The sequence below is a fragment of the Aquarana catesbeiana genome, linkage group LG01 (assembly GCF_042186555.1).
Source record: "Aquarana catesbeiana isolate 2022-GZ linkage group LG01, ASM4218655v1, whole genome shotgun sequence".
NCBI classification, from domain to species: domain Eukaryota; kingdom Metazoa; phylum Chordata; class Amphibia; order Anura; family Ranidae; genus Aquarana; species Aquarana catesbeiana.
In genome coordinates, this window is record NC_133324.1 from 475,816,871 (window position 1) to 475,837,687 (window position 20,817).

Genomic DNA, 20,817 nt, shown 5'->3' on the forward strand with positions numbered 1-20,817 from the left:
GGCCAAGTCAAAGCCCAGACCTCAATCCAATAGAAAATCTGTGGTCAGACAAAGATTGCTGTTCACAAGCGCAAACAATCCAACTTGAAGCAGCTGGAGCAGTTTTGAAAGGAGGAATGGGCAAAAATCCCAGTGGTAAGATGTGGCAAGCTCATAGAGACTTGTCCAAAGCGACTTGGAGCTGTGATAGCTGCAAAAGGTGGCTCAACAAAGTATTGACTTTAGGGGGATGAATAGTTATGCACATTGACTTTTTCTGTTATTTTGTCCTATTTGTTGTTTGCTTCACAATAAAAAAATCTTCAAAGTTGTGGGCATGTTCTGTAAATTAAATGATGCAAATCCTCAAACAATCCATGTTAAATTCCAGGTTGTGAGGCAACAAAACACAAAAAAAGCCAAGGGGGGTGAATACTTTTGCAAGGCACTGTAGTTATATCAGATCAGACTCAGACGGAGGATACTCTTTATTATTCAGTATCCCAGCTTATTGAAAATGGTGATTGAAGCATGAAATTAGACATTTGAGTCAGAAAATAAAATTTAGGGATATGAAAGTAGGTGTGTGTGTGTGTGTGTGTGTGTGTGTGTGGCTAAGGGACAGTTTTTCTATGTTTAAAATGTATGAACTTGTGTAATTTTCTCATTGTACACGAAGACCATTTTACTCTGCCTAGACGGCATTTATAAAAGATGCTGTCGTAAGATCAATAAAACTGATATTAAGGTGGAGCAATATTTTTTCAGGCTATTAAATTTTTATTATTTGTCAAGGCCTGGTGTGAAGCCATTTTCTTTATGTCACATCTGCATTACTATTCAGAATTATTTCACTTGTCAAGTAATTTGTTATGAGAATACTTTCAATAAAAAAGTAGAAGCTCTGCCTAGTGCCTCCCAGCCATTTTCACAATATTGTACTGAAAGAGATTTGTAATGGAAAGCAGCTGTTTAGAGGCAACCATGTGCATCATCGCTGCTTCATGCGAATATATTAAGCAATATATCAAACCTCAAACAATTTTTTTTTTTTACCCTGATTATGTAAAGGGTACTTTATGTACATTTTCTCCAGTACTGATTGCGATATAAAATAATGCAAAAACACACTTGGCATTGAAGGGTTGTTCAAACCCATTTGATTAAATAGCGGCACTCCAGTGCATTTGATCTAGGCCAATCTTATCATTCTGCACACACCACACTTTAGTTATTAACATTATTTATACTACATCGTTCCCCCAGCTGGCAAATGCACAGATGTATGAAACACAGTAAAGACACTTCAGTGCATTATTTTAATAAATGTGTCAAAGCTCTCCGCATTGTTCCTTTTAATGACACTTTTTACACAAAGACACACTGAATTGTGATTGTAAAATGCATTAAAAAGGGGTGTTCTTCTCAAGAAAAAAACAGCGCACGTTTGTGAGCTATATTTAATGCCTTCAAAAGCGGTATTGTTTGGCAGATGTAGAAGGTTATTCTGGGGGTTAATTAACTATAATTCTTTCTTCGGAGTCTGACTGGGGGTGTAAAACCCTTGGTTTAACAGCAGTTAAAATGCATGGCATTTAATAGAAAGTTGTACACCTGCATTATTGTAGCAGGAAACATATGTTTATGTATGGATCTAGCAAAGTGTTACCTTGCTACATACAACCATGGACAAATTTGTTGGTATCCTTAAACAGAAAAAGAACCCACAATTTTCTATGAAACCACTTGAAATGGACTAAAGCAATTGGCACTCCTCATTGTTTATTCCATATTTTATAAATATCATCCATTGCTTTTGATTTACCAGAATATTTTAAATAAAACAAATGAAAATGTAATGCGCAAAAAACAATGAGACCCTTTTTTACAGTTTTTTTTTTTTTTTTTTTTTAATCTTCTGTCAGGGTGGATTTGATTTGAATCATAATTTTTAAAGAGCATCTGTGTCCCTCAGCGGCTCCTCCTTTGACCCGCTGTTGACTCACCGACAGTCCCATTCACTTTAATGGGACGGCTGGTGATGCGGCAGTGACACAACAAGGTGAGGGATGTGGCGGCAGTGACACAACAAGGTGAGGGATGTGGCGGCAGCAGATGATTGGATGTCCACTAACATGCGCTACCATGATGGATCTTGAAATGACAGGTGCTCTTCAAATGTAAGGACTTATTCTTGCTGGAAGTTTTTTTGTGCATTTTCATGCTTCTTTGAGCTTTTTCGCATTTTTTGGGGCACTAAGGCCTCATGTACACTGCTGCTGGTAAACGGATGTTTAGGAGCAATTGGGCATTTTTTTCAGCTGCCCCTGAACTCTCCTCTATGCTATCTTATCAGTGCATGTACACAGGGTCGTTTATAGTCATTTCTAGGCAGCTGAGTTTAGAAGCTTTTTTTGGAACGCAAAAAAATGGATTCAGACGGATGTTCATAGGCATTTGAAACGCCAAATGCCTGTAACAGCTTGTAAACACTGCTAAACGCGGTAACTCACGTTTAGCAGCGTTTCATCTGTAAATGAAAAACATCTGTAAACACTTCTAGACGCAAACGCAACTAAACGTGGCATGTAAAGGCGGCTAAACAGTTTCTAGCCGTCAAGTTAAATCGTTGAGGAGAGGTTGAACAACATCCCGTGTACATGAAGCCTTAAGCCGTGTACACACAGGCGGACTTTTCAGCATCAAACGTCCGACGGACTTTCGGACTTGCCCACACACGAACGGACTAAAGTCCGTTCGAAAGTCCGTTGGTATAAACGTGATTACGTACGAAGGGACTAGAATAAGGAAGTTCATAGCCAGTAGCCAATAGCTGCCTTTGCGTCCTTTTTTGTTCGTCAGACTAGCATACAGACGATCGGATTTTTCCACCAGACTCGAGTCCGTCGGAAAGATTTGAAACATGTTCCAAATCTAAAATCCGTCTGATTTTCAACAGAAAAAGTCTGCTGAAGGTCCGATGAAGCACACACAGGTTTAGATTGTCCGACTGATTGGTTCTATTGGACCAGTCCGGTCGAAAAGTCCGCCCGTGTGTACACGGCATTAGGCATCTTTTCTGCTCGAAAGCTCCTCTCAAACATGCGAGTTTGGTGGGGTTTCTTTCTGCCTGTAAAATCGTGAAAAAACATTAGTGAGCATAGACACATTGGCTAACATGGAGGGGAGTTTCCAGGGAGAAAAAAAAAATGAGAGCTCAAAGGCCTGTAGGAGCAGCTTCTTAGAGCTCCAGTGTGTGTGTGTGTGTGTCTCTCTATCTAATATATCTATATCATATACACACACACACACACACACACACACACACACACACACACACACACACACACACACACATTTCTAACCTAGGTTTCTTGGAAGAAAGGAAAAGAATTATATAAAACTGCATAATGAAAAAAAAAAAAGGGATAGGTAAACCTAAAAGTCAAAATGCGCTTTTACTTTAGGACAGCTTTTCCTTTTAATCAAGTATTTTGTTTATTGAAGAATAACCATTAAGTTATATTTCCCAGCCAGATACACACAAAATACCTAAACAGTAAAAATTAGATCAGTGGTTCTCACCCTTACTAGTGCCGTGACCCCTTGATAAAATTTCCCAAGTTGTGGGGACCCCTAACAGTAAAATTATTTTCGTAGCGTGGGTGTGTCAGCACCCAAGGCAAGACAAGTAATTTGCGCCCCTTAACCCACGGATATTTAGCGCTCCCTGATTACCTTCCACTTGTACAATATTAAAACCCCTTATGGTACATTTTAGGATGTATCACTCTCTTTGTTCTCCTTTCTTTCCCCTTTCCCTCGCACTATCCTAACTCTCCCCCCCCCCCGTCTCTCTCTCTAGCCGTCTCCTATTCTTTCTCTCCCTTTTTCTTTGTTCCTCCCCCTCTTTTCCACTCCCTTCCATACATTCTCTATGTTTATTCCTTCTCTTACTCCTTGGTGGGGGGGAGTTGGGATGAGTGGCAGTGCTTGTGGGGAGTTGGGATGAGTGGCAATGCTGAGGGGGGGGGGGGGGGGGAGTTGGAATGAGTGGCAATGCTGGGGGGGGGAGTTGGGATGAGTGGCAATGCTGGGGGGGGGGGGGAGTTGGGATGAGTGGCAATGCTGGGGGGGGGGAGTTGGGATGAGTGGCAATGCTGGGGGGGGGGGGGGGGGTTGGGGGAGTTGGGATGAGTGGCAATGCTGGGGGGGGGGGGTGGAGTTGGGATGAGTGGCAATGCTGGGGGGGGGGGGTGGAGTTGGGATGAGTGGCAATGCTGGGGGGGTGGGATCAGTGGCAGTGCTGGGGGGAGTTCTGATCATCCAACTTAGGTGCTCTTGATCAAGGTCATCTGCTGATCTGAGAACTGTAGTAGGGACTTTTAACCGCAACTATAATCACAGGTAGTGTTACTCACTGTGTCTCAGACTTTGTGGTGTCTCGCAGCAGTGACACCTATCCCGAAATCAGGAGATATAGTTTCCTCCAGCCCCTCCCACGTCACATTCTTCACCAGTCAGCTGACTTCTATTCTCTGACCCCCAGCCATGCCATGAACTCTGAATGGGTGGCTGAGAAGAGGCTGGGTGGGCGACCACGGGCTCCAGGAACAGCCCAGCTGGGTGGCCGCGAAAAGTCTGGGAGAGCAGTGCGGGCTTCAGTAACAGCCCAGGATTCGGTGACCCCTGGCAAATCCTCATTCGACCCCCAGGTTTAGAACCATTGGATTAGATATAAAATACCAGACATGATTCTATTTGAGCTCTTCCATTTCCAGAGGTACAATGCATGAATAAATTATCCAGTTAGGTTTGCTTGGACAGAAATTAGCACAAAAGCAACAAATTCCACTGGGTTGCAATTGCAAAATTTTTAAAAGATACTGTGATCTCTTGTTTGAAGCTCACACAGTAAGCGCAAAATGTTATCCAGTGCATTTTATGGTATTGAATGAGGAGAAGGTTTTTTTTTGTTTTTTTTTTAAACCTTTCACTGTTCAAGACAAATCCTACCTGTCATGGCATTGAAGGGGTTAAAACAAGCTTATAGTAGCCATAAGCTAGCTTCTATTTTAGTATACAAGACCTACAGTAAAAGACAGTATGGCTGCCGAATCACTTTTACAGGATTCGGAAGGTGCTGCACCCCCATATCTTATTCGTGCCTGCTGTTTTTGGGGCTCAGGTGAGTAATCCAATGCATCCAACCTATACTGTTTAAAGCAGAATTCCAACTCCACCTGTTTGTCCCATCTGCTTCTGGTGCTTGGTAGTAAACTGTCCTCCTCTCTTTCATAATAGCAGGCACACACTTCCTGCTAGCAGACACCTAGTCTCCCACTAACTGTCATAATCAAGTCCCTGGGCTGCAGGGGTTGTGTGTTGGTGTGTTGTATGCGGTGCACACAACTTCCACAGCCAGTTTCATCTGATGAATAAAGAGTTACTGCAGAGCCCCTTCCCCGTGCACACTGAATTCTAATGCCGTGTACACACAATCGGACTTTACGGCATACTTGGTCCAGCGTACCGGATTTCGTCGGACAATTCGATTGTGTGTGGGCTCCAGCGGACTTTGTTTTCTCAAAAGTTTGACGGACTTAGATTTGAAACATGTTTCAAAACTATCCGATGGACTTGAGTCAGGTCGAAAAGTCCGCTCATCTGTATGCTAGTCCGACGGACAAAAAACGACGCCAGGGCAGCTATTGGCTACTGGCTATGAACTTCCTTGTTTTAGTCCGGTCGTACGTCATCACGTACGAAACCGTCGGACTTTGGTTGATCGTGTGTAGGCAAGTCCGTTCATTCGGAAAGTCCGTCGAAAAGTCCGACAGGCAAAGTATGCTGTAAAGTCCGGTCGTGTGTACGCGGCATTAGAAAAAAAAAAAAAAAAAAAATCTACTCCAAAAAAGTAGGATTACTCAAGAAAATAAAAATCATAATATAAAATAGACAAAGCTTGTGTCGGTTCCTTTGGATTCTGTTCAATGCATTATGAGAAATCTGCTGATACTGGAGTTCAAAATTCTAGTCACAGCATCAGCTAAGGTATCCTGGAGTTGTTAAACAGGCACAGAGAGGGGATGACTGGTTAAGGTCCCATATAACACATTTAAACATTTTCTAATGCAACTTTAAATCGTAAACGTCTACCGAAAAAATATATACCGATAGAAATGCAATATAACAACTTTCATGATGCCTAATATGAAATCCCTCTTCCCTCTGAAAATACTGATATGAAGGTCGCCTCTCATTAATGCCTGTGATCTTTTTATGGCAACAAAGGGTCCTAAATAATTCAATTTCATAAATCTACAGATCATGTACAGAATGCCACTTGCCTTTCGTCTAAAGCCCATCTAATTTTCCAACATTGTGCTGGCGGGGCAGAATGACACATACATATGCAAGGTAAGTGTTAGAACGAAATGTTTTGGATCTGCCCCATAGCACCAATGAACAACCATACATTTTACACTAAAAATTAACATCTGTACAGAAAAGATGTGAAATTATTTGTCATAGGATGCGACATTTGGCTTTACCGCAGCAATGCTCTACTTCCAAAAACCATGATTAAAATGCTGTCCAACTTCTTAACCACAGGACAAAACATTTATAATACATGTTGGAGAGTTAAAACAGAATTATTCACCATGAAATACTGTGGATCTCTATGTAGTAGCTATATATGTATCTACGCACTGGTCATGTTTTTCCCAAGCAGTATCTCCTTGCTGGTATGTATGCATTTATGAAGCTCTCTTTCACTTTCTGCATCCTCACAAAAATGCATCTACATACACACGAACCAATTATCACACACAAAAAAAGCGTGCAACTCTTCCATATACACAATCGCAATACTTTGATGCAAACACATGCACACTTTCACATATAGTATACAGTACAATCAGCTACTCTCCAACATGAGAAAAATTTGAAGAGAGCTGTGCAGGTTTTTTAAACACTATTGTTATTCCATATCATTAAACGATTGCAATACTTTCTCACTCATTCACAAATTTTCAATAGTGATGATACATAATTAAAGTGTATATAGACCCTTTACAATGAACATTTTCTCCCTTTGGCTTGTTAAAAGTATATTTCAGCATATATTTGTTTGATAGGTGGAAAAAACACATTCAATTCTGATAGAAGTCCAGTAAGCCTATAACCACTTGTGCCTAGTTCCCCCTCTAAACTACAAAACACCTACACCTATGTTTTGGGGATGTTAAAGTGGTGGTTGTGTCAGTCACAGTTGCATAGTTGGTGAGGTTGAAAAAAGACACAAGTCCAACCTATGTGTGTGATTATATGTCAGTATTACCTTGTATATCCCTGTATGTTGCGGCCGTTCAGGTGCTTATCTAATAGTTTCTTGAAACTATCAATGCCCCCCGCTGAGACCACCACCTGTGGAAGGGAATTCCACATCCCTGCCGCTCTTACAGTAAAGAACCCTCTACGTAGTTAATGAGTGGCCACGAGTCTTGTTAAACTCCCTTTTTAAATTTAAAAAAATTCTATTATGGGGTCACCAGTACAGTATTTGTAAATTGAAATCATATCCCCTCTCAAGCGTCTCTTCTCCAGAGAGAATAAGTTCAGTGCTCGCAACCTTTCTTCATAATTAAGGTCCCCCAGACCCTTTATTAGCTTTGTTACAAAGCAAATGAACAAGCTATGTATTTCACTGCACTAACAATGTTCTGCTGCTATAGCCTGATTTACCGTATTTATTGGCGTATAACAGGCACCCCAATTTTAAGAGGGAAGTTTAAAGGAAAAATGTTTTCACAGCCCCCTTTACAGTACACAGACCTCCTCCCCAGTACACAGCCCCCCTCCCCTGCACTCCCAGGAGACCCCCAGTCTCCTGGGACAGTGCTGCCAGCATTCTCTACAGTTAAGAAAAAAATCACTGCCAGGCCCTTCCACACTGCTACTCCTCTGTCACTCATCTTGTAATATGAAGCTTCCATATACCTCAATAGCTCTGTTTTTTCCACTGACCTGGTCACATGACTGCTCTCTCTAACGGTACATAGATGATCATGTAATCGCTCTCCTCCTCCAATCTAAAGCTAGGAGGAGGAGGAGCAGGAGAAGGAAAGCAGCCAGAAAAAACTGAGCTATTGAGACATTTAAAAGCTTCGTTTTATAATGACACTGACACATGAGGAGCGGTGTAGGAGAAGGGGCTGGCAAGTGAATTTTTTATAAACTTTAGGACTATGCAGGTAGCGATGTCCCAGGGCCAGGAAAGGCGGGGCAGCCGGCCTGACACCCCCCAATAGGTGGATCCCCATCCCTGTTGGTAAAACATAGTATCGGTGTATAACACGCAGGAACTGTTTGTCCTCTACTTTCAGGGGAAAAAAAAAGTGTGTGTTATACGCCAAAAAATACGGTATTTATAATAAAACGCGCAGGCACTGTTTGTCCTCTGTTTTCAGGGGGAAAAGTGTGTGTTATACACCAAAAAAATACAGTATTTATAATACCTTAGTTACTAATCTTTAGCTATCAATTCAAATGTAAAATGGCAACAAAACAATACATACGTTAGATATGTTCCTCTAGTGTTGATTCCCATCATAAGGTCCACTTTCTTCATTGGAGTGTCTACAGTATTAGTCAAACTGATTGCACTGGCATTGTTTACCAAGATGTCTATACCTGTTCACATAAATAAAAGCATATGTAAGCATCCTTAGGCAGAACTAGGGCCCCATTCACACCTGAGGGTTTAACAGCTCAAAGCTTCAAAAGACGCAACATAAAAATTGCATAGTTTTTAGCTGTCCCTATTCACACCAGTGTGTAGCATCTCTTGAAGCTTAGCCCAGCCTGATATACACATGCTTCTTTTAAACTACAGGCTTCAAGCATTTTGGCCTCACAGACTTCAATGCAAAAAAAGTGTGCATAAACAATTTTTTTCTCCCTGGTAAAAAATAAATAATAAAAAATAAAATGAAAATAACATTTTTTCCTCCCTGGTAACTAGCTTTCCATTGACAAAAAATAATGTAATCGAGAAACACCTAAGCAAAAACACTTGAAAATGTTTGTACAAATGCAAAAAATGCATGTAAAAATCATCAATGGCATTCAGCTCAAGAGTGAATACAGCTACCGGTAGTAGCTCACCAGTAGCGATTTCCTTACAGCCTTAGGTTTCTGGCAGATTTAGAGACCCACTGTGTGTATTGGCTGTGTGTGTGCAGTATGCTGTGGCTCCCAACTCCAGCCACTATGCTGGTTTATCCCTGCAGCTATTAAAATGTATCTTAAAACCAATTTGTTTTGGAAGTTAGTTTTGGAGTGGTGAGGGGCTAGAACCCCTGGAAGGTTTTCAATCACTGCCTGTGTCTTTGTTAAGGAGAGTTACACTCTGTTTCTCCTGATGACCACTGTCACTGGGACCGAAAGTGAGGGAAAATCCAACATTTTTAGTGGTCACTGGAACAGGAATAAAAGGGGTGATCCTCCAAGAGGGACAACTGTTCTGGTGACACTTATGTTAAAGAAATTTCTTCTCACTTGTTTCTTGGAGAGGAAGCGAAGATAAACCCAATTGGCGGGAAGAACCCTGTGATTGTTCAGACTATCCCCCATTCACAGACCAGGTTACAGAAATGTAACCAGCGAAAGAACTTTACTCAATGGAGGGGGGGGCAAGAGGGGGATTTATCCCCATCAGATCATCTTTAATGCAGCCCGGATATACGAAGCTGTTAACCCCCACAGCATTCAGCAGCAGGAAGAGAACAGGGCAGCCCTGCAATGAAGACTGCCACAGAATCCAACAGCCTGCACATTGTAAGACATACTTCATTATAGGTAAGTAATGTAACTAAAGCTGTAGAGAAAAAAAAAAAAAAAAAAAAAAACTTTTTTTTAGCTAAACTTCAGGTTTAAGCAACTTGATGATGGAAGCCACAGTGTGCAGGGGGAAAACATAACCATTGGACACTTTCAGGTGCTTTGGATGAATACGATTTCAGCATTACCTCTCAGCTGCAAGGGAGCAAAGTAATACACTTCTATTTGAAAACATTGTCTTTTTTTTTTTTTTTTAAGAATGAATGAAAAGTGTAAGTTTTGCAAAAAAAAATGCAAACATTTTCTATTTGATGTCTCTGTACTCATTGCTGTATTACTGATCTTTACCCAACTGTGCAAGCATTGTTCCATAGACAACTATGCACCTGTATTTAGATCAGGTCAGTAAAAAACATGGCGTTTTTAAACCTGTGTGCAAGAGGTCTAAATTCTTCCAACTATTGCATTTAACTGCATCTTTTCTAGGTCCTTTTTTTTTTGTATGTGGAGGTCTATGTTGATCATGGTGATAGCCTATATTCTAATCCCACTGGTAAGAACACTACCCAGGAATTTTTTATTGAACACCATAAACATATGCAAGAGAATCTCCCTGCCACACAATTTGTGAGGGTTTTACAGATTTGCTCTAAGAGCCCTTTCACACTGACAGTGCCCGGGCAGCAGCGGTAACCGTAGTTTTTGAGGCACTTGATAGCACCCACAAAGCACCGCTGCCGAGGAGCTGCCCATTGATTTCAATGGGCAGGGGCGCTTTAGGAGTGGTGTCGCTCCTAAAAGCACCTCAAAGAAGCAGCTTGTAGGACTTTAAGCGTCCTGTCAGCGCAGCGCCCCAGTGTGAATGCACTCTGGCTTTCACACTGGGATTGCAGATGGAGGCATTTTTCAGGCACTATTTTTAGCGCTAAAGTGCCTGACAAACGCCTCCAGTGTGAAAGGGGTCTTACCCCACTGACAGAGAGGTCTAGATTGGAAGCATTAGGGATAAATTACTTGAGTGTGGTTATCCCACACAAAGTTACTAGGGTAGACGATAGGTTACCTTAACAGGCCTAGAAAACAGAGGCCAAGAAATTTCCAATGTAAGCATTTAGAAGGGGACTTCAGATTTCAACTAACTGACCAGCTAGCGACAAAAGGGACACGTCGCACTGAATGTAGGTATTGTCTCTTGTGCGGTAAAAAAAAAGGAAAGGGAGGAGTATAAGAAAATAAAAGTGATAAAATGTACCAAAAATTTAAAGTAACCCCATTTGCCCTGCACACACCTGCAAATGCAACCGAGTGCACACTTATGTAAATCGCAATTTACCACGTTATATATTGCTGCAAATGTCAAAGTGAAAGCAATAATTCTACAGTCATCATTTATGGTGTACTCTAAACTGATAAGCTGCAAAGGCATTTAAATCATTGCCTAGTAATACTTTTGGCTACCATCATTTTTTGCCATTTTGTAGATGCAATCAGTTTTTAGGCTTGACATATTTCTTACCTATATGTTCTACACTACCTCATCTTTTGTTATGTACAAAAACACGGGGATTCAATTGTGTTTGTGTGAAATAAAATTCATCTTAGTGCGTTTTTTCCTGAAAATATAGATTTATTAAACAAACAGTGACGTAAATATCATGCAACATAAGAAAATTGCAACTACTATAATTTTTATTCTATAGGGCCTCTGCTTTTAGAAAATATATATTTTTCTGGGGGTTTCCAGTAATTTTATAGGCAAAACGACAGATTTCAACGTGTGCAAAAAAATTTGGATTTTTTGACAGCTTAGGCTTCATGTGCATGGGACCTTTCTCAACCTCTCCTGAACGCTGGAACATCACAGCAAGTAATCCACGTTTAAAAACGTGTGTTTAGCAGCGTTTACAAGCCACGTTTAGGAGCATTTACTAAAGATAACCCCCAGGAGATCCTCCCAAATGATTAGAAAGCACTAAAAACAAGTATTTAACAACCATTTCTGCCATTCTGTGAGAGAACAGTGTGAGTAGCAGCTAAGAAAAGCAATGTGCTTGTAGCTAGCTGTTATTTTTTGGTTGGTTTGTTAATATGGATCCCATGATGAGCATGTGTGAGGAAATGCTCCTGATGTTGCTTTTGCTGAGGCTCCAAAGACATAGAAAATTGCGTCAGAGGACCAGAGTTTGTCGCTCCTGAATGCATCCATTGATGGCTCAACGCATGTCCACAGGATACTTTTCTAATATGTATGTTCAGCTGCGTAATTACCCAGATAATTTTTTTAATTTTACACGCATGTCAATTGCCACCTTTGACGTTCTCTTGAAAAAGGTTAGACCCAGTCTAGTTTGCAAATTCTCAATGGTTGACGAGTGAGTGAAATTCCTATTCAACTTCAGCGTCAAGTAATGCAATTTGTGTATTATACACCATAATTGGCTGATGAAGGTCACATCACATTGTATATCAAGCTTGCATACAGTGTTAATTGAGTTTTTGGTGTGTTTTTAGCATTTTCCAGGCTCAAAAGTAGTAAATAAAATGTTTCCCATTAAAAACACTACTAGATGAAAACGCGCCTAAATGCGGGTAGCCGCGTTTGGTGTTTGAAATGCCTCTAAACACAGCTTCTGAACGCATTTCTTTGGGTTCCAAAAAAAAGCCTCTAAACGCAACTGCGTAGAAACGACTATAAACGAACCTGTGTATACGTACTGATAAGATAACAGAGGAGTTGTTCAGGAGCAGTTGAAAAAAATGCCCAACTGCTCCTAAAAGTCCATTTATCAGCAGCAGTGTACAGGAGGCCTTACTTGTAAAAGCCTTATTTTGGAGTACATCACGGGACACAGAGCAGCCATAATAACTAACTGGGTTATACGCCACCTACTGGTGAATGGACACTGGTAAAGCAAACAAGAAGTCCTCCCCTAAATAAACACTCCTACACAGGAAGTACCTCAGTTTTGTAGCACGCAATAAGCTTCCCAGACAAGAGGGGAGAGATCTGTGACCCGTGATGTACTCCAAGAAAAGGATTTTACAGGTAAGCTGTAGAAAAAAATCCTAAATTTTTTACACACATTAAATCTGTAGAAAAAAAAAAAAAAAAATACGAATTTCTTTATCATATATCACGGGACACAGAGCAGTCATAATAACTAACTGGGATGTCCCCAAGCAATTCTTTTGAGGGGAGGGAACCCATTATGACCAAAGAAACACAATCAGAATCTATATTGCTGCCTGCAGTACACTGCATCCAAATGCTACATCCGTCCTAACATTCACTTGATAAAACCTAGTAAATGTATGCACCGAAGACCAAGTAGCAGCCTTTGCAAATCTGAGCCATTGATGCTTGATGATGAACTGCCCATGAAGCACTCACTCTTCTGGTAGAGTGTGCCCTTACTGGAAAAGGTGAGGCCTTAGCCCTTAAACCATACGCCTGAACAATCACTTGTCGAATCCCAGTCCCAAGGACACAAGAGTGGCCTGACATGTGGGACTATCTACGCTACACGCTGTATAAAGTATGAATCCAGGAGTGAGAAACCATGGCCTCTGGAAAAAATGGATAGGGATGAACCCTTAAATGGTACCCAAGGCCAATCTCCTTTCCCCTACTGATTGGCAAAAGAAAAAAAAAAAAAATTCCCACTCATATTCCTGTGGGTGCCACTTCCTGGCTTCCCCCAGGGAAAAAATATTTCCAAGTCCTGTAATCGAGGTTCCCTGAAACCAGCTTCCAGGGCTCAACAGTGCTGAGATACAGGACTCAAGACCATTAGATCCCGCTGGACTGGGAGTGTTCAAGGAGCGACCCCGCAAGCTTCGCTATGTCAGCGTACCAAGCCCTCTTGGGCTAATTCAGCTAACACCATTATTAGTGTTACCACCTCCCAGATTCTTCGCAAAAGATGTGGGAGAAGTCGAAACAGAGAGAAAGCATCAAATACGGGAGAACTGGTCTCTAAGATGTTACAAGTGCATCTGCCCCTATTGCCAGTGGGACTTTCGTCCCAGACACACCCTGTTCCCACTTGTTGTGGAACTTGGAATCTAGTAGGTCCACCTGCAGAGTTCCCCCTGCCATTATTCTATATCTGGAGTATGTACTAGTGATAGAGATAGCCACTTGTTGTACTGTGTCAGACAGAATCTGGTTCACCTTCCTGAGCCGCTTCACTCCTGGTGGTTGATATATATGCCTGCAGAGGCATTTCCGGATTACACCTACAACTGGTTTGTCCCAACATCCAGAGCAAGACATACTGGCTAAAAATCCAAGATATTGATAGGCAGTGTTTTCTCTTGTGGAGACCAAGTCCATTGAACTATAGCCACCTTCAAACCAACTGGAGAAGCTGGCATCAGTGGTTATTATCTTCCCCATTCCTTCTCCAGAATTCGAACCATCAACCAGCAATCTTAGCTCAGCAATACCCCGGGAACAGAGCCCTCTGGCAATCCAATGCCTGGAACTTCATGTTCCAGACAGAGAGAATGATCTTCTACCAAAGACCTGGAGTAGGACTGTACGTAGGGAACGTGCCTTGACCTAGATACAACTTCCTCCTGCAGAAATATATCAAAAGGAAAAATCTGGAACAGACTGCTTCCTGAAAAAAGATTGAGGTATACTGAGATTGGCACATCTGCGTTTTCAGCAAGTCCAGTGCTGGGAGCTTTGTGAACCCTCAGAGCCTGAAGTGCAGAGACTGAAATTTGCAAAAAAAAAAACCTTGATGAGCCTGGAAAAAACAGCACATGAAGATATGCGTCATTGATGACTATGGACCCCGAAATCTACCTCTCGCAAAGGTCAACACTAAATGGACAGAGCCTATCTGAAACAGAAGGATGTCCAGCGGCTTAAGCTCTAAGCTAGACCTTATGTCCCCATTTGGTTTTGGGACCGCTACCGGTTGAGGGTTTTTTCTTGTTGGTTTGTTTTTAAATAATGAGCCCATACCTTCTGCTCCAAGAGTCAAATGCAACGCAAAAGACTGTCGACTCTGTGGCAGACCCCCAAAGGCCAAAAAGAGGCGTACCTACCTACCTAGCTTTTGCTGGCTAAAGATGGAGCAAAAAAACACCTCAGAGACTGCCCTAAGATCTTCTGGCCTGAGATACTCTCAAAAACACAGCAACCTCAGATGCCTCCCTCACACAGGTGGGGAAAAGCTTACAGCATCTAGTATTCCCGGACAGTCTCAATTCCATATACTAATTAGGCTTGATCCTGCTTAGGCTTCGATCACCAGAGATCAGGCATGATCAAGGTGATTCGGCCACAGTCCATCTGATGAAAAATTTAAAGTATCAGGAAAATACTGCAATGCCAAACCCCACAGTGGCTCAGATGCATCTGACACCACTGTCCATCGGGAGATGTGGACACCGCCAGATCATTGAACCTGAGAGAAGTGCACCTGCCTTCCCCGGCTGCCTCTCCTTTCTGGAACCATTTAACTGGTATAACAGGTAAATGACATAGCAACTATATTAGCCAACCTAATACACAGTCCTCCAAAGATGTTGGTTTACTGCTATGCAACCCCTTACGCATGCAAGTATGCAGGTACCCAAGTATACAAGTATTCTTGCATTTATGTAAGCAGCTAAAAGGAAAATAAGCACATATGCACGTAGTCCCAGGCAACCAAGCACATATGCACGTAGTCCCAGGCAACCAAGCACATATGCACGTAGTCCCAGGCAACCAAGCACATATGCACGTAGTCCCAGGCAACCAAGCACATATGCACGTAGTCCCAGGCAACCAAGCACATATGCACGTAGTCCCAGGCAACCAAGCACACATGTATACAGCTTAATGTAAATATGCACATATGTATGCAGTTTCATGTAAATAAGCATATACGTAGGTAGTACAAATGAATACATGACAGTATGAGTTAAAGCCATATGCATTTATGGAAGCATGTGCTTAGGCAAAACACGCACTTATGCAATACGTGCCCCTCTAAACATGCATTTACGCAATAAGCAAGCATGCGTTTATGCAACCCATATTTCGCAACAGGTATCTATGCAAACATGCATCTTTTTGCCACCATGTATCTTTATGCAACAATATATCTTCATGCAACCATGTATCTTTATGCAAACATGAATAAGCATGCATCTTTGTGCAACCATGCATCTTTATGCAAACATGTATAACCATGTATATTTATGCGAATATGTAAAAACATGTATCTTTAGCAACCGTGCGTTTCAGCCAAGCTTCAGCCAAGCTTAAGCTAGTTTGCAAGCATGCAACTTCTTAACTGCAGTTGGCCCCATGCCTGTCTTCAGTCCATCGGTCCAGCCTCTACGGGGGGGGGGGGGGGGGGGGGCTGCGTTCCGGGGCGCCGCCCGCCTTGATGGGGCCACAGAGCTCTTGTGGCGGGCGGGCTCGGGGCCACCCATGCTCATGTTTTTCCAAACGTGTATATTTAAACATGCATTTAAGCTACAAGTTTGCAAGCACGTATACTACGCTGCACCTGCATTCCGAGCAGTCAACAACACTTTAAAAGTGAACTGCTATCCATTCAGGGGTGTATCGACTTACATTTGTACAGTTCCCCCAGACAAGCAGTAAATATGCAGCATATAATCATGATTTGTCTGCCACACAGTTCTCGCATAATAAGTACTCACACTTTGTTAGTATCCATGGGCTGCCGTTATGTCTGCAGACTCCCTGCTAACCACATGGCCCCCCTTCCACTTCCTGCCTATATGAAAATAGGCCATACTAAGCAAGTCTGTGCCCTCTAGTGGCTGGAGGAGAAACAGCAGCCCACACGACTAAAAAGTACACAGCATGATTAAACAGCACACTGCCCCCAGTGGCCACCAGGAGGACAGTCAGATCTCTATTTTTTTTTAAAAGAGAAATTGCAAAAATGCAGGACTTACCATTCCCGCTGCAGGACTCTGAACATAACGGGAGTCCAATCTTCACCATCACGGTGAGCTGTCATAAAAGACCTTCAGAGACTGGGTTCCCCTTAATCTGGGGTCCACTCCCCTGGACCTGTATAGCACCCTGCTGGAAAGCACCTTGGTCAGAACAAACACTGCACAGGTTTCCATTACGCAGGGTCCAGTGCCATAAGGCTGCATTACAGGCAAAATTCGAGGAATCTTCTCTCCTGCCAATGAGGCTCAGGTACCATCCATTTTGGCCGACAGCTTCTTCGAATGGATCCGACTGAAGTCCATGATTCTTAATAGAACTGTCTAGCCTTCCAAGAGCACATGTCACATTAGTGACCATCCACCTAACAGACACTGGCGAAAAAACGGAGGTACTTCCTATGTAGGAGGGGTTATATAGGGGAGGACTTCTTGTTTGATTGATTTTCCAGTGTCCATTCACCAGTAGCTGGCGTATAAACCAGTTAGTTATTATGGCTGCTCTGTGTCCCGTGATGTACGATAAAGAAAATGAAAATATTGCTCTAGAGGGAAACTGGTTAATCATCTTGCTAGACACTTGCTAAATATGATGCTTAAAATTAGTATTTATACACCGATTAGGCGATATGTATGTGTTTAGAGCCCTAAAACCAGCTCTAATCTGTTGGGACGTTATCTCACCTAAGGTTACTGGTAGGGTTGCACCGATACCAGTTTTTTTAAGACAGAGTACTAGTACCGATACTTTCCTCAAGTACTCGCCGATACCGATAACTATTTTTACATCCATTTTTATAACCAACTTTTTTTTGGTGGAGAGGGGGTTATTGTTTAGGGTGGAGAGAGAGGGGGGGGGTTTATTTTTTTTTAACGTGGAGAGGGGGTTATAGTTTAGGGTGGAGAGGGGGGGGGGGGTTATAGTTTAGGGTGGGGCCTTAATTTTTTGGGAGGGGAAGGGGGTATTTGGGAACCCAATCACTGCGCTAAAACACCCAGTAGACTTGCCCTCCCTCTCCAGCAGCAAAACCTGGCTCAGTGCAGGACACACTACTCACTAGGCAGGCAGATCTGTCACCCCGCAGCTGCCCGAGTAGGAGAAGCACATTGCCGGAGGACACAAAAATAGAGCTAAGGGGGAGGGGCAGAGCCGGGACTGGAATGGGCGAAGACGCAACATGCTACTGCAGGGAAGGGAAATCCCCACTGACAGCTGAAACGTCATTGGTTAAGGACGCGGCGGCCCCGCTCCTTAACAACTAATGACTGCCTGCATTCTTTTGTATATATTCTTTCATCTGTCAGCAGGGGAATCGCGCTGACAGATGAAAGAGCCAAACCTGAAGGTATCGAATTCAGGTATCGGCGCATTTGCACAAGTACCGATACTCGTGCAAATGCTTAGTACCGATGCCGATACTAGTACAAACCCTAGTTTCTGGTTTGCCCTTGTAAGCAGTTTAATACGTGTGGTAGGAGAGCTAGTCATAACTTTCATTCTACCGTAACTGGCCGTACATATCAAATCAAACATTTTTGCACTTGTTAACTTGTCCGTGTGGCAAACAATTTGTGGGCCGAAGTATTAGGTCATTTTCAACGCGGGCGTCCGCACATATAAATTTGATTAAAGCCGGTAGTACTAAACATACGGTCCCCCGCCATTATAGGGAATTTCATGAATCGGAACCCTATAGGCACACAATTTCTTATTATTGATAAATATGTTGCCCCATGGAGGGGAGGAGCTACTCTAAGAGGTGTCTTTCGCTCGGAGACGTATTGGATATACGAGCTTGCAGTCCCACTTTCCGCAAGAAATGAATGTGGAGCGGGACATCAACTCGTTCATCAACCAAGCCTAATAGGAATGTTTCTTTCTTCTTTTTATCCTTCATAATTTTTTATAATAATTTTTCCTTTTTTTTATTAATTTATGCTTTCATTCAGTTGTTTAGGCTTATGACCTTTAGTCATTTTAGGTCCAGATTTGGATTTATTTATAATTATAATTTAAATTTGTCTTTGAAAAGGTACCTTGTTTTATTAAAATAAGTTTTATGATTATTAAATTAGGAAATATATTATCTAAATATATGATTGGTTCTGTGGCTTTGGAGGTGACCGTATTTGATCGATGGGATTCAACTATAGTCGACCAATCTGTTCACCGGTAGAGATCCTGTTGGATAGCTGACACCGTCGCAAGCCGCAGTTGATATTTTGATATATATTTCTATTGCTTACTGTAGAGAGAGCCATGTGGCCATCCTCATAAGGAGGCTTGGCTTGCTTTCTATGAGGAGCCGTGACGCTGCCGTTGTAACTAGTGACGTCACGACATACGGCATTAACGATGCCCGGCTCCGCCTATTGTTTTGCCGCACATGACACGTTCTAGTGTCATCCCAATAGCAAGTCATGTGGCCAGCCTCAGATTGAGGCTTGGTCTACTTCCTATGGAACGTAGTGACGCCGCAGCGCTAATGTGGTGTCGCAACATCACGTTGTATGGGACGAACGAGGCTTGGCTCTGTTTAGTACAGGCAGCCTCTCATGACATAATATGAAAACGAGGCTTGGTCCCGTTCTCTCACTTCCTGCGGCCAGTTTCCTTTTTTCTTTTTAATATTAAGATATTTTAAATATATTATTTCTCTTGTGAGATTAATACTACTTGGGACCTTATATATACATAATGGCCAACTCAAAATTTAAAAGCTTTATCTAACCGGAAGTGATGCAATCTAGTTACACTTCCTGTATCATGACACTTCCATAAGGGGTCATTAGTGTTTTATATAGCGGTGAGGTGGGGGGGGGTTCGCACCCCAGATGACGGCTCTTTAGCAGAAATGCGTTGGGTGGACACTTCACAATTACCGCTATTCGAATTTTGTGCTTTTGATGATCTTCTAATATGTGAGTCTATTTTTGATATATGTTATAATAAACCAGTGTTATTGCGTTATGCGAGTCCTTTTATATCTCGCATGGTATACGAATATTCGTTTGTGGCCTTCTATTGGAATATTACTTTCTATGCTGCGCGGATAATTGTGGAAGTTGAACTGCCATCTTGGTTTGGAAGTCATTGAGGATATCTGAGAAGACGCATCATTCTGACCAGTTGGTCTCTAAGCCTTTTTGACTTGGATGAGGTAAGTCCTCTCAAGTCAACAACCTCTGGTAAGCCTCTCGATGTGATCGGCGACAGCTCCTGAACCAACAGCTTTCCTGCTCACTTTTGTTGCCTCCAAACCTCTACATAGCTATGCTGCTTACCTATTTGATCCAGTTGATCCCTCAGCCTTTGTGACTTGGTTGACATAGGTCTTTCCTAGACATTTGCTTTTGGTAAGCCCCCTAAGACCCTGGGTGGTGGCTTTCTCACTTTTTCTTATTATTTTCAACAACATTGGTGGACTTTCGATATACGGGTTCTGGGTGGTGTCAACTCCATCTGAACTTTTTGGACTTTACTGTTTTTTATTTTTTAATTCCTGTCTACATTATCTGTATATATGTACTACACACAGTGTATTATATTTAGCTCATACTAATATTGCATTGTGGTTTTTTCACTTTTGTTCACAGTATGTACACTATATTTGTACTATATAGAGTACATAATAGTTTTTTATGTTAACACTTAATTGTATGTTATACACTTGAGTTGTGTTTAAACACTATTCACTTAATTTTCTAAGTTTTTAGCGCTACACTTTTTTGTACACTTCTTTCTAATACTTGGGTCTACAGGTGTGTTGGCTGCTATTTACTTCCATTTTTTTTACGCAGCGCTGTATTACTTATATTTTTATGCCCTTGTAAGCATCCTGGCATTCTGGTTACGACCCTGGTTTCTGTTTGCTTGGATGCCATCTACCCTAACCTTTTACCCATGTCACAACACTACCTGCATGCCACCTCCTCAAACCATATCCACCTATGAATTTTAAGATTGTCTAATGTTTTAACACTTTGCTTGAGTTGTCAATCAGCTCTCACTAAAGATGTAAAACCACAAGCTGCAACTTAGAAGCATTACGCAGT

General features: G+C 42.1%; 1 protein-coding gene across 3 annotated transcripts in view; it reads right to left on the minus strand.

Moving 5' to 3' along the window:
- Positions 1-20,817, minus strand: part of HSDL2 (hydroxysteroid dehydrogenase like 2) — a 67,902-nt gene that overhangs the window by 36,448 nt on the left and 10,637 nt on the right. For all 3 annotated transcript variants that reach the window (XM_073591422.1, XM_073591416.1, XM_073591430.1), the window contains exon 5: positions 8,562-8,676. In XM_073591422.1, coding sequence (XP_073447523.1) covers positions 8,562-8,676 — 115 coding nt within the window. The remainder of the gene's footprint in view (positions 1-8,561; positions 8,677-20,817) is intronic.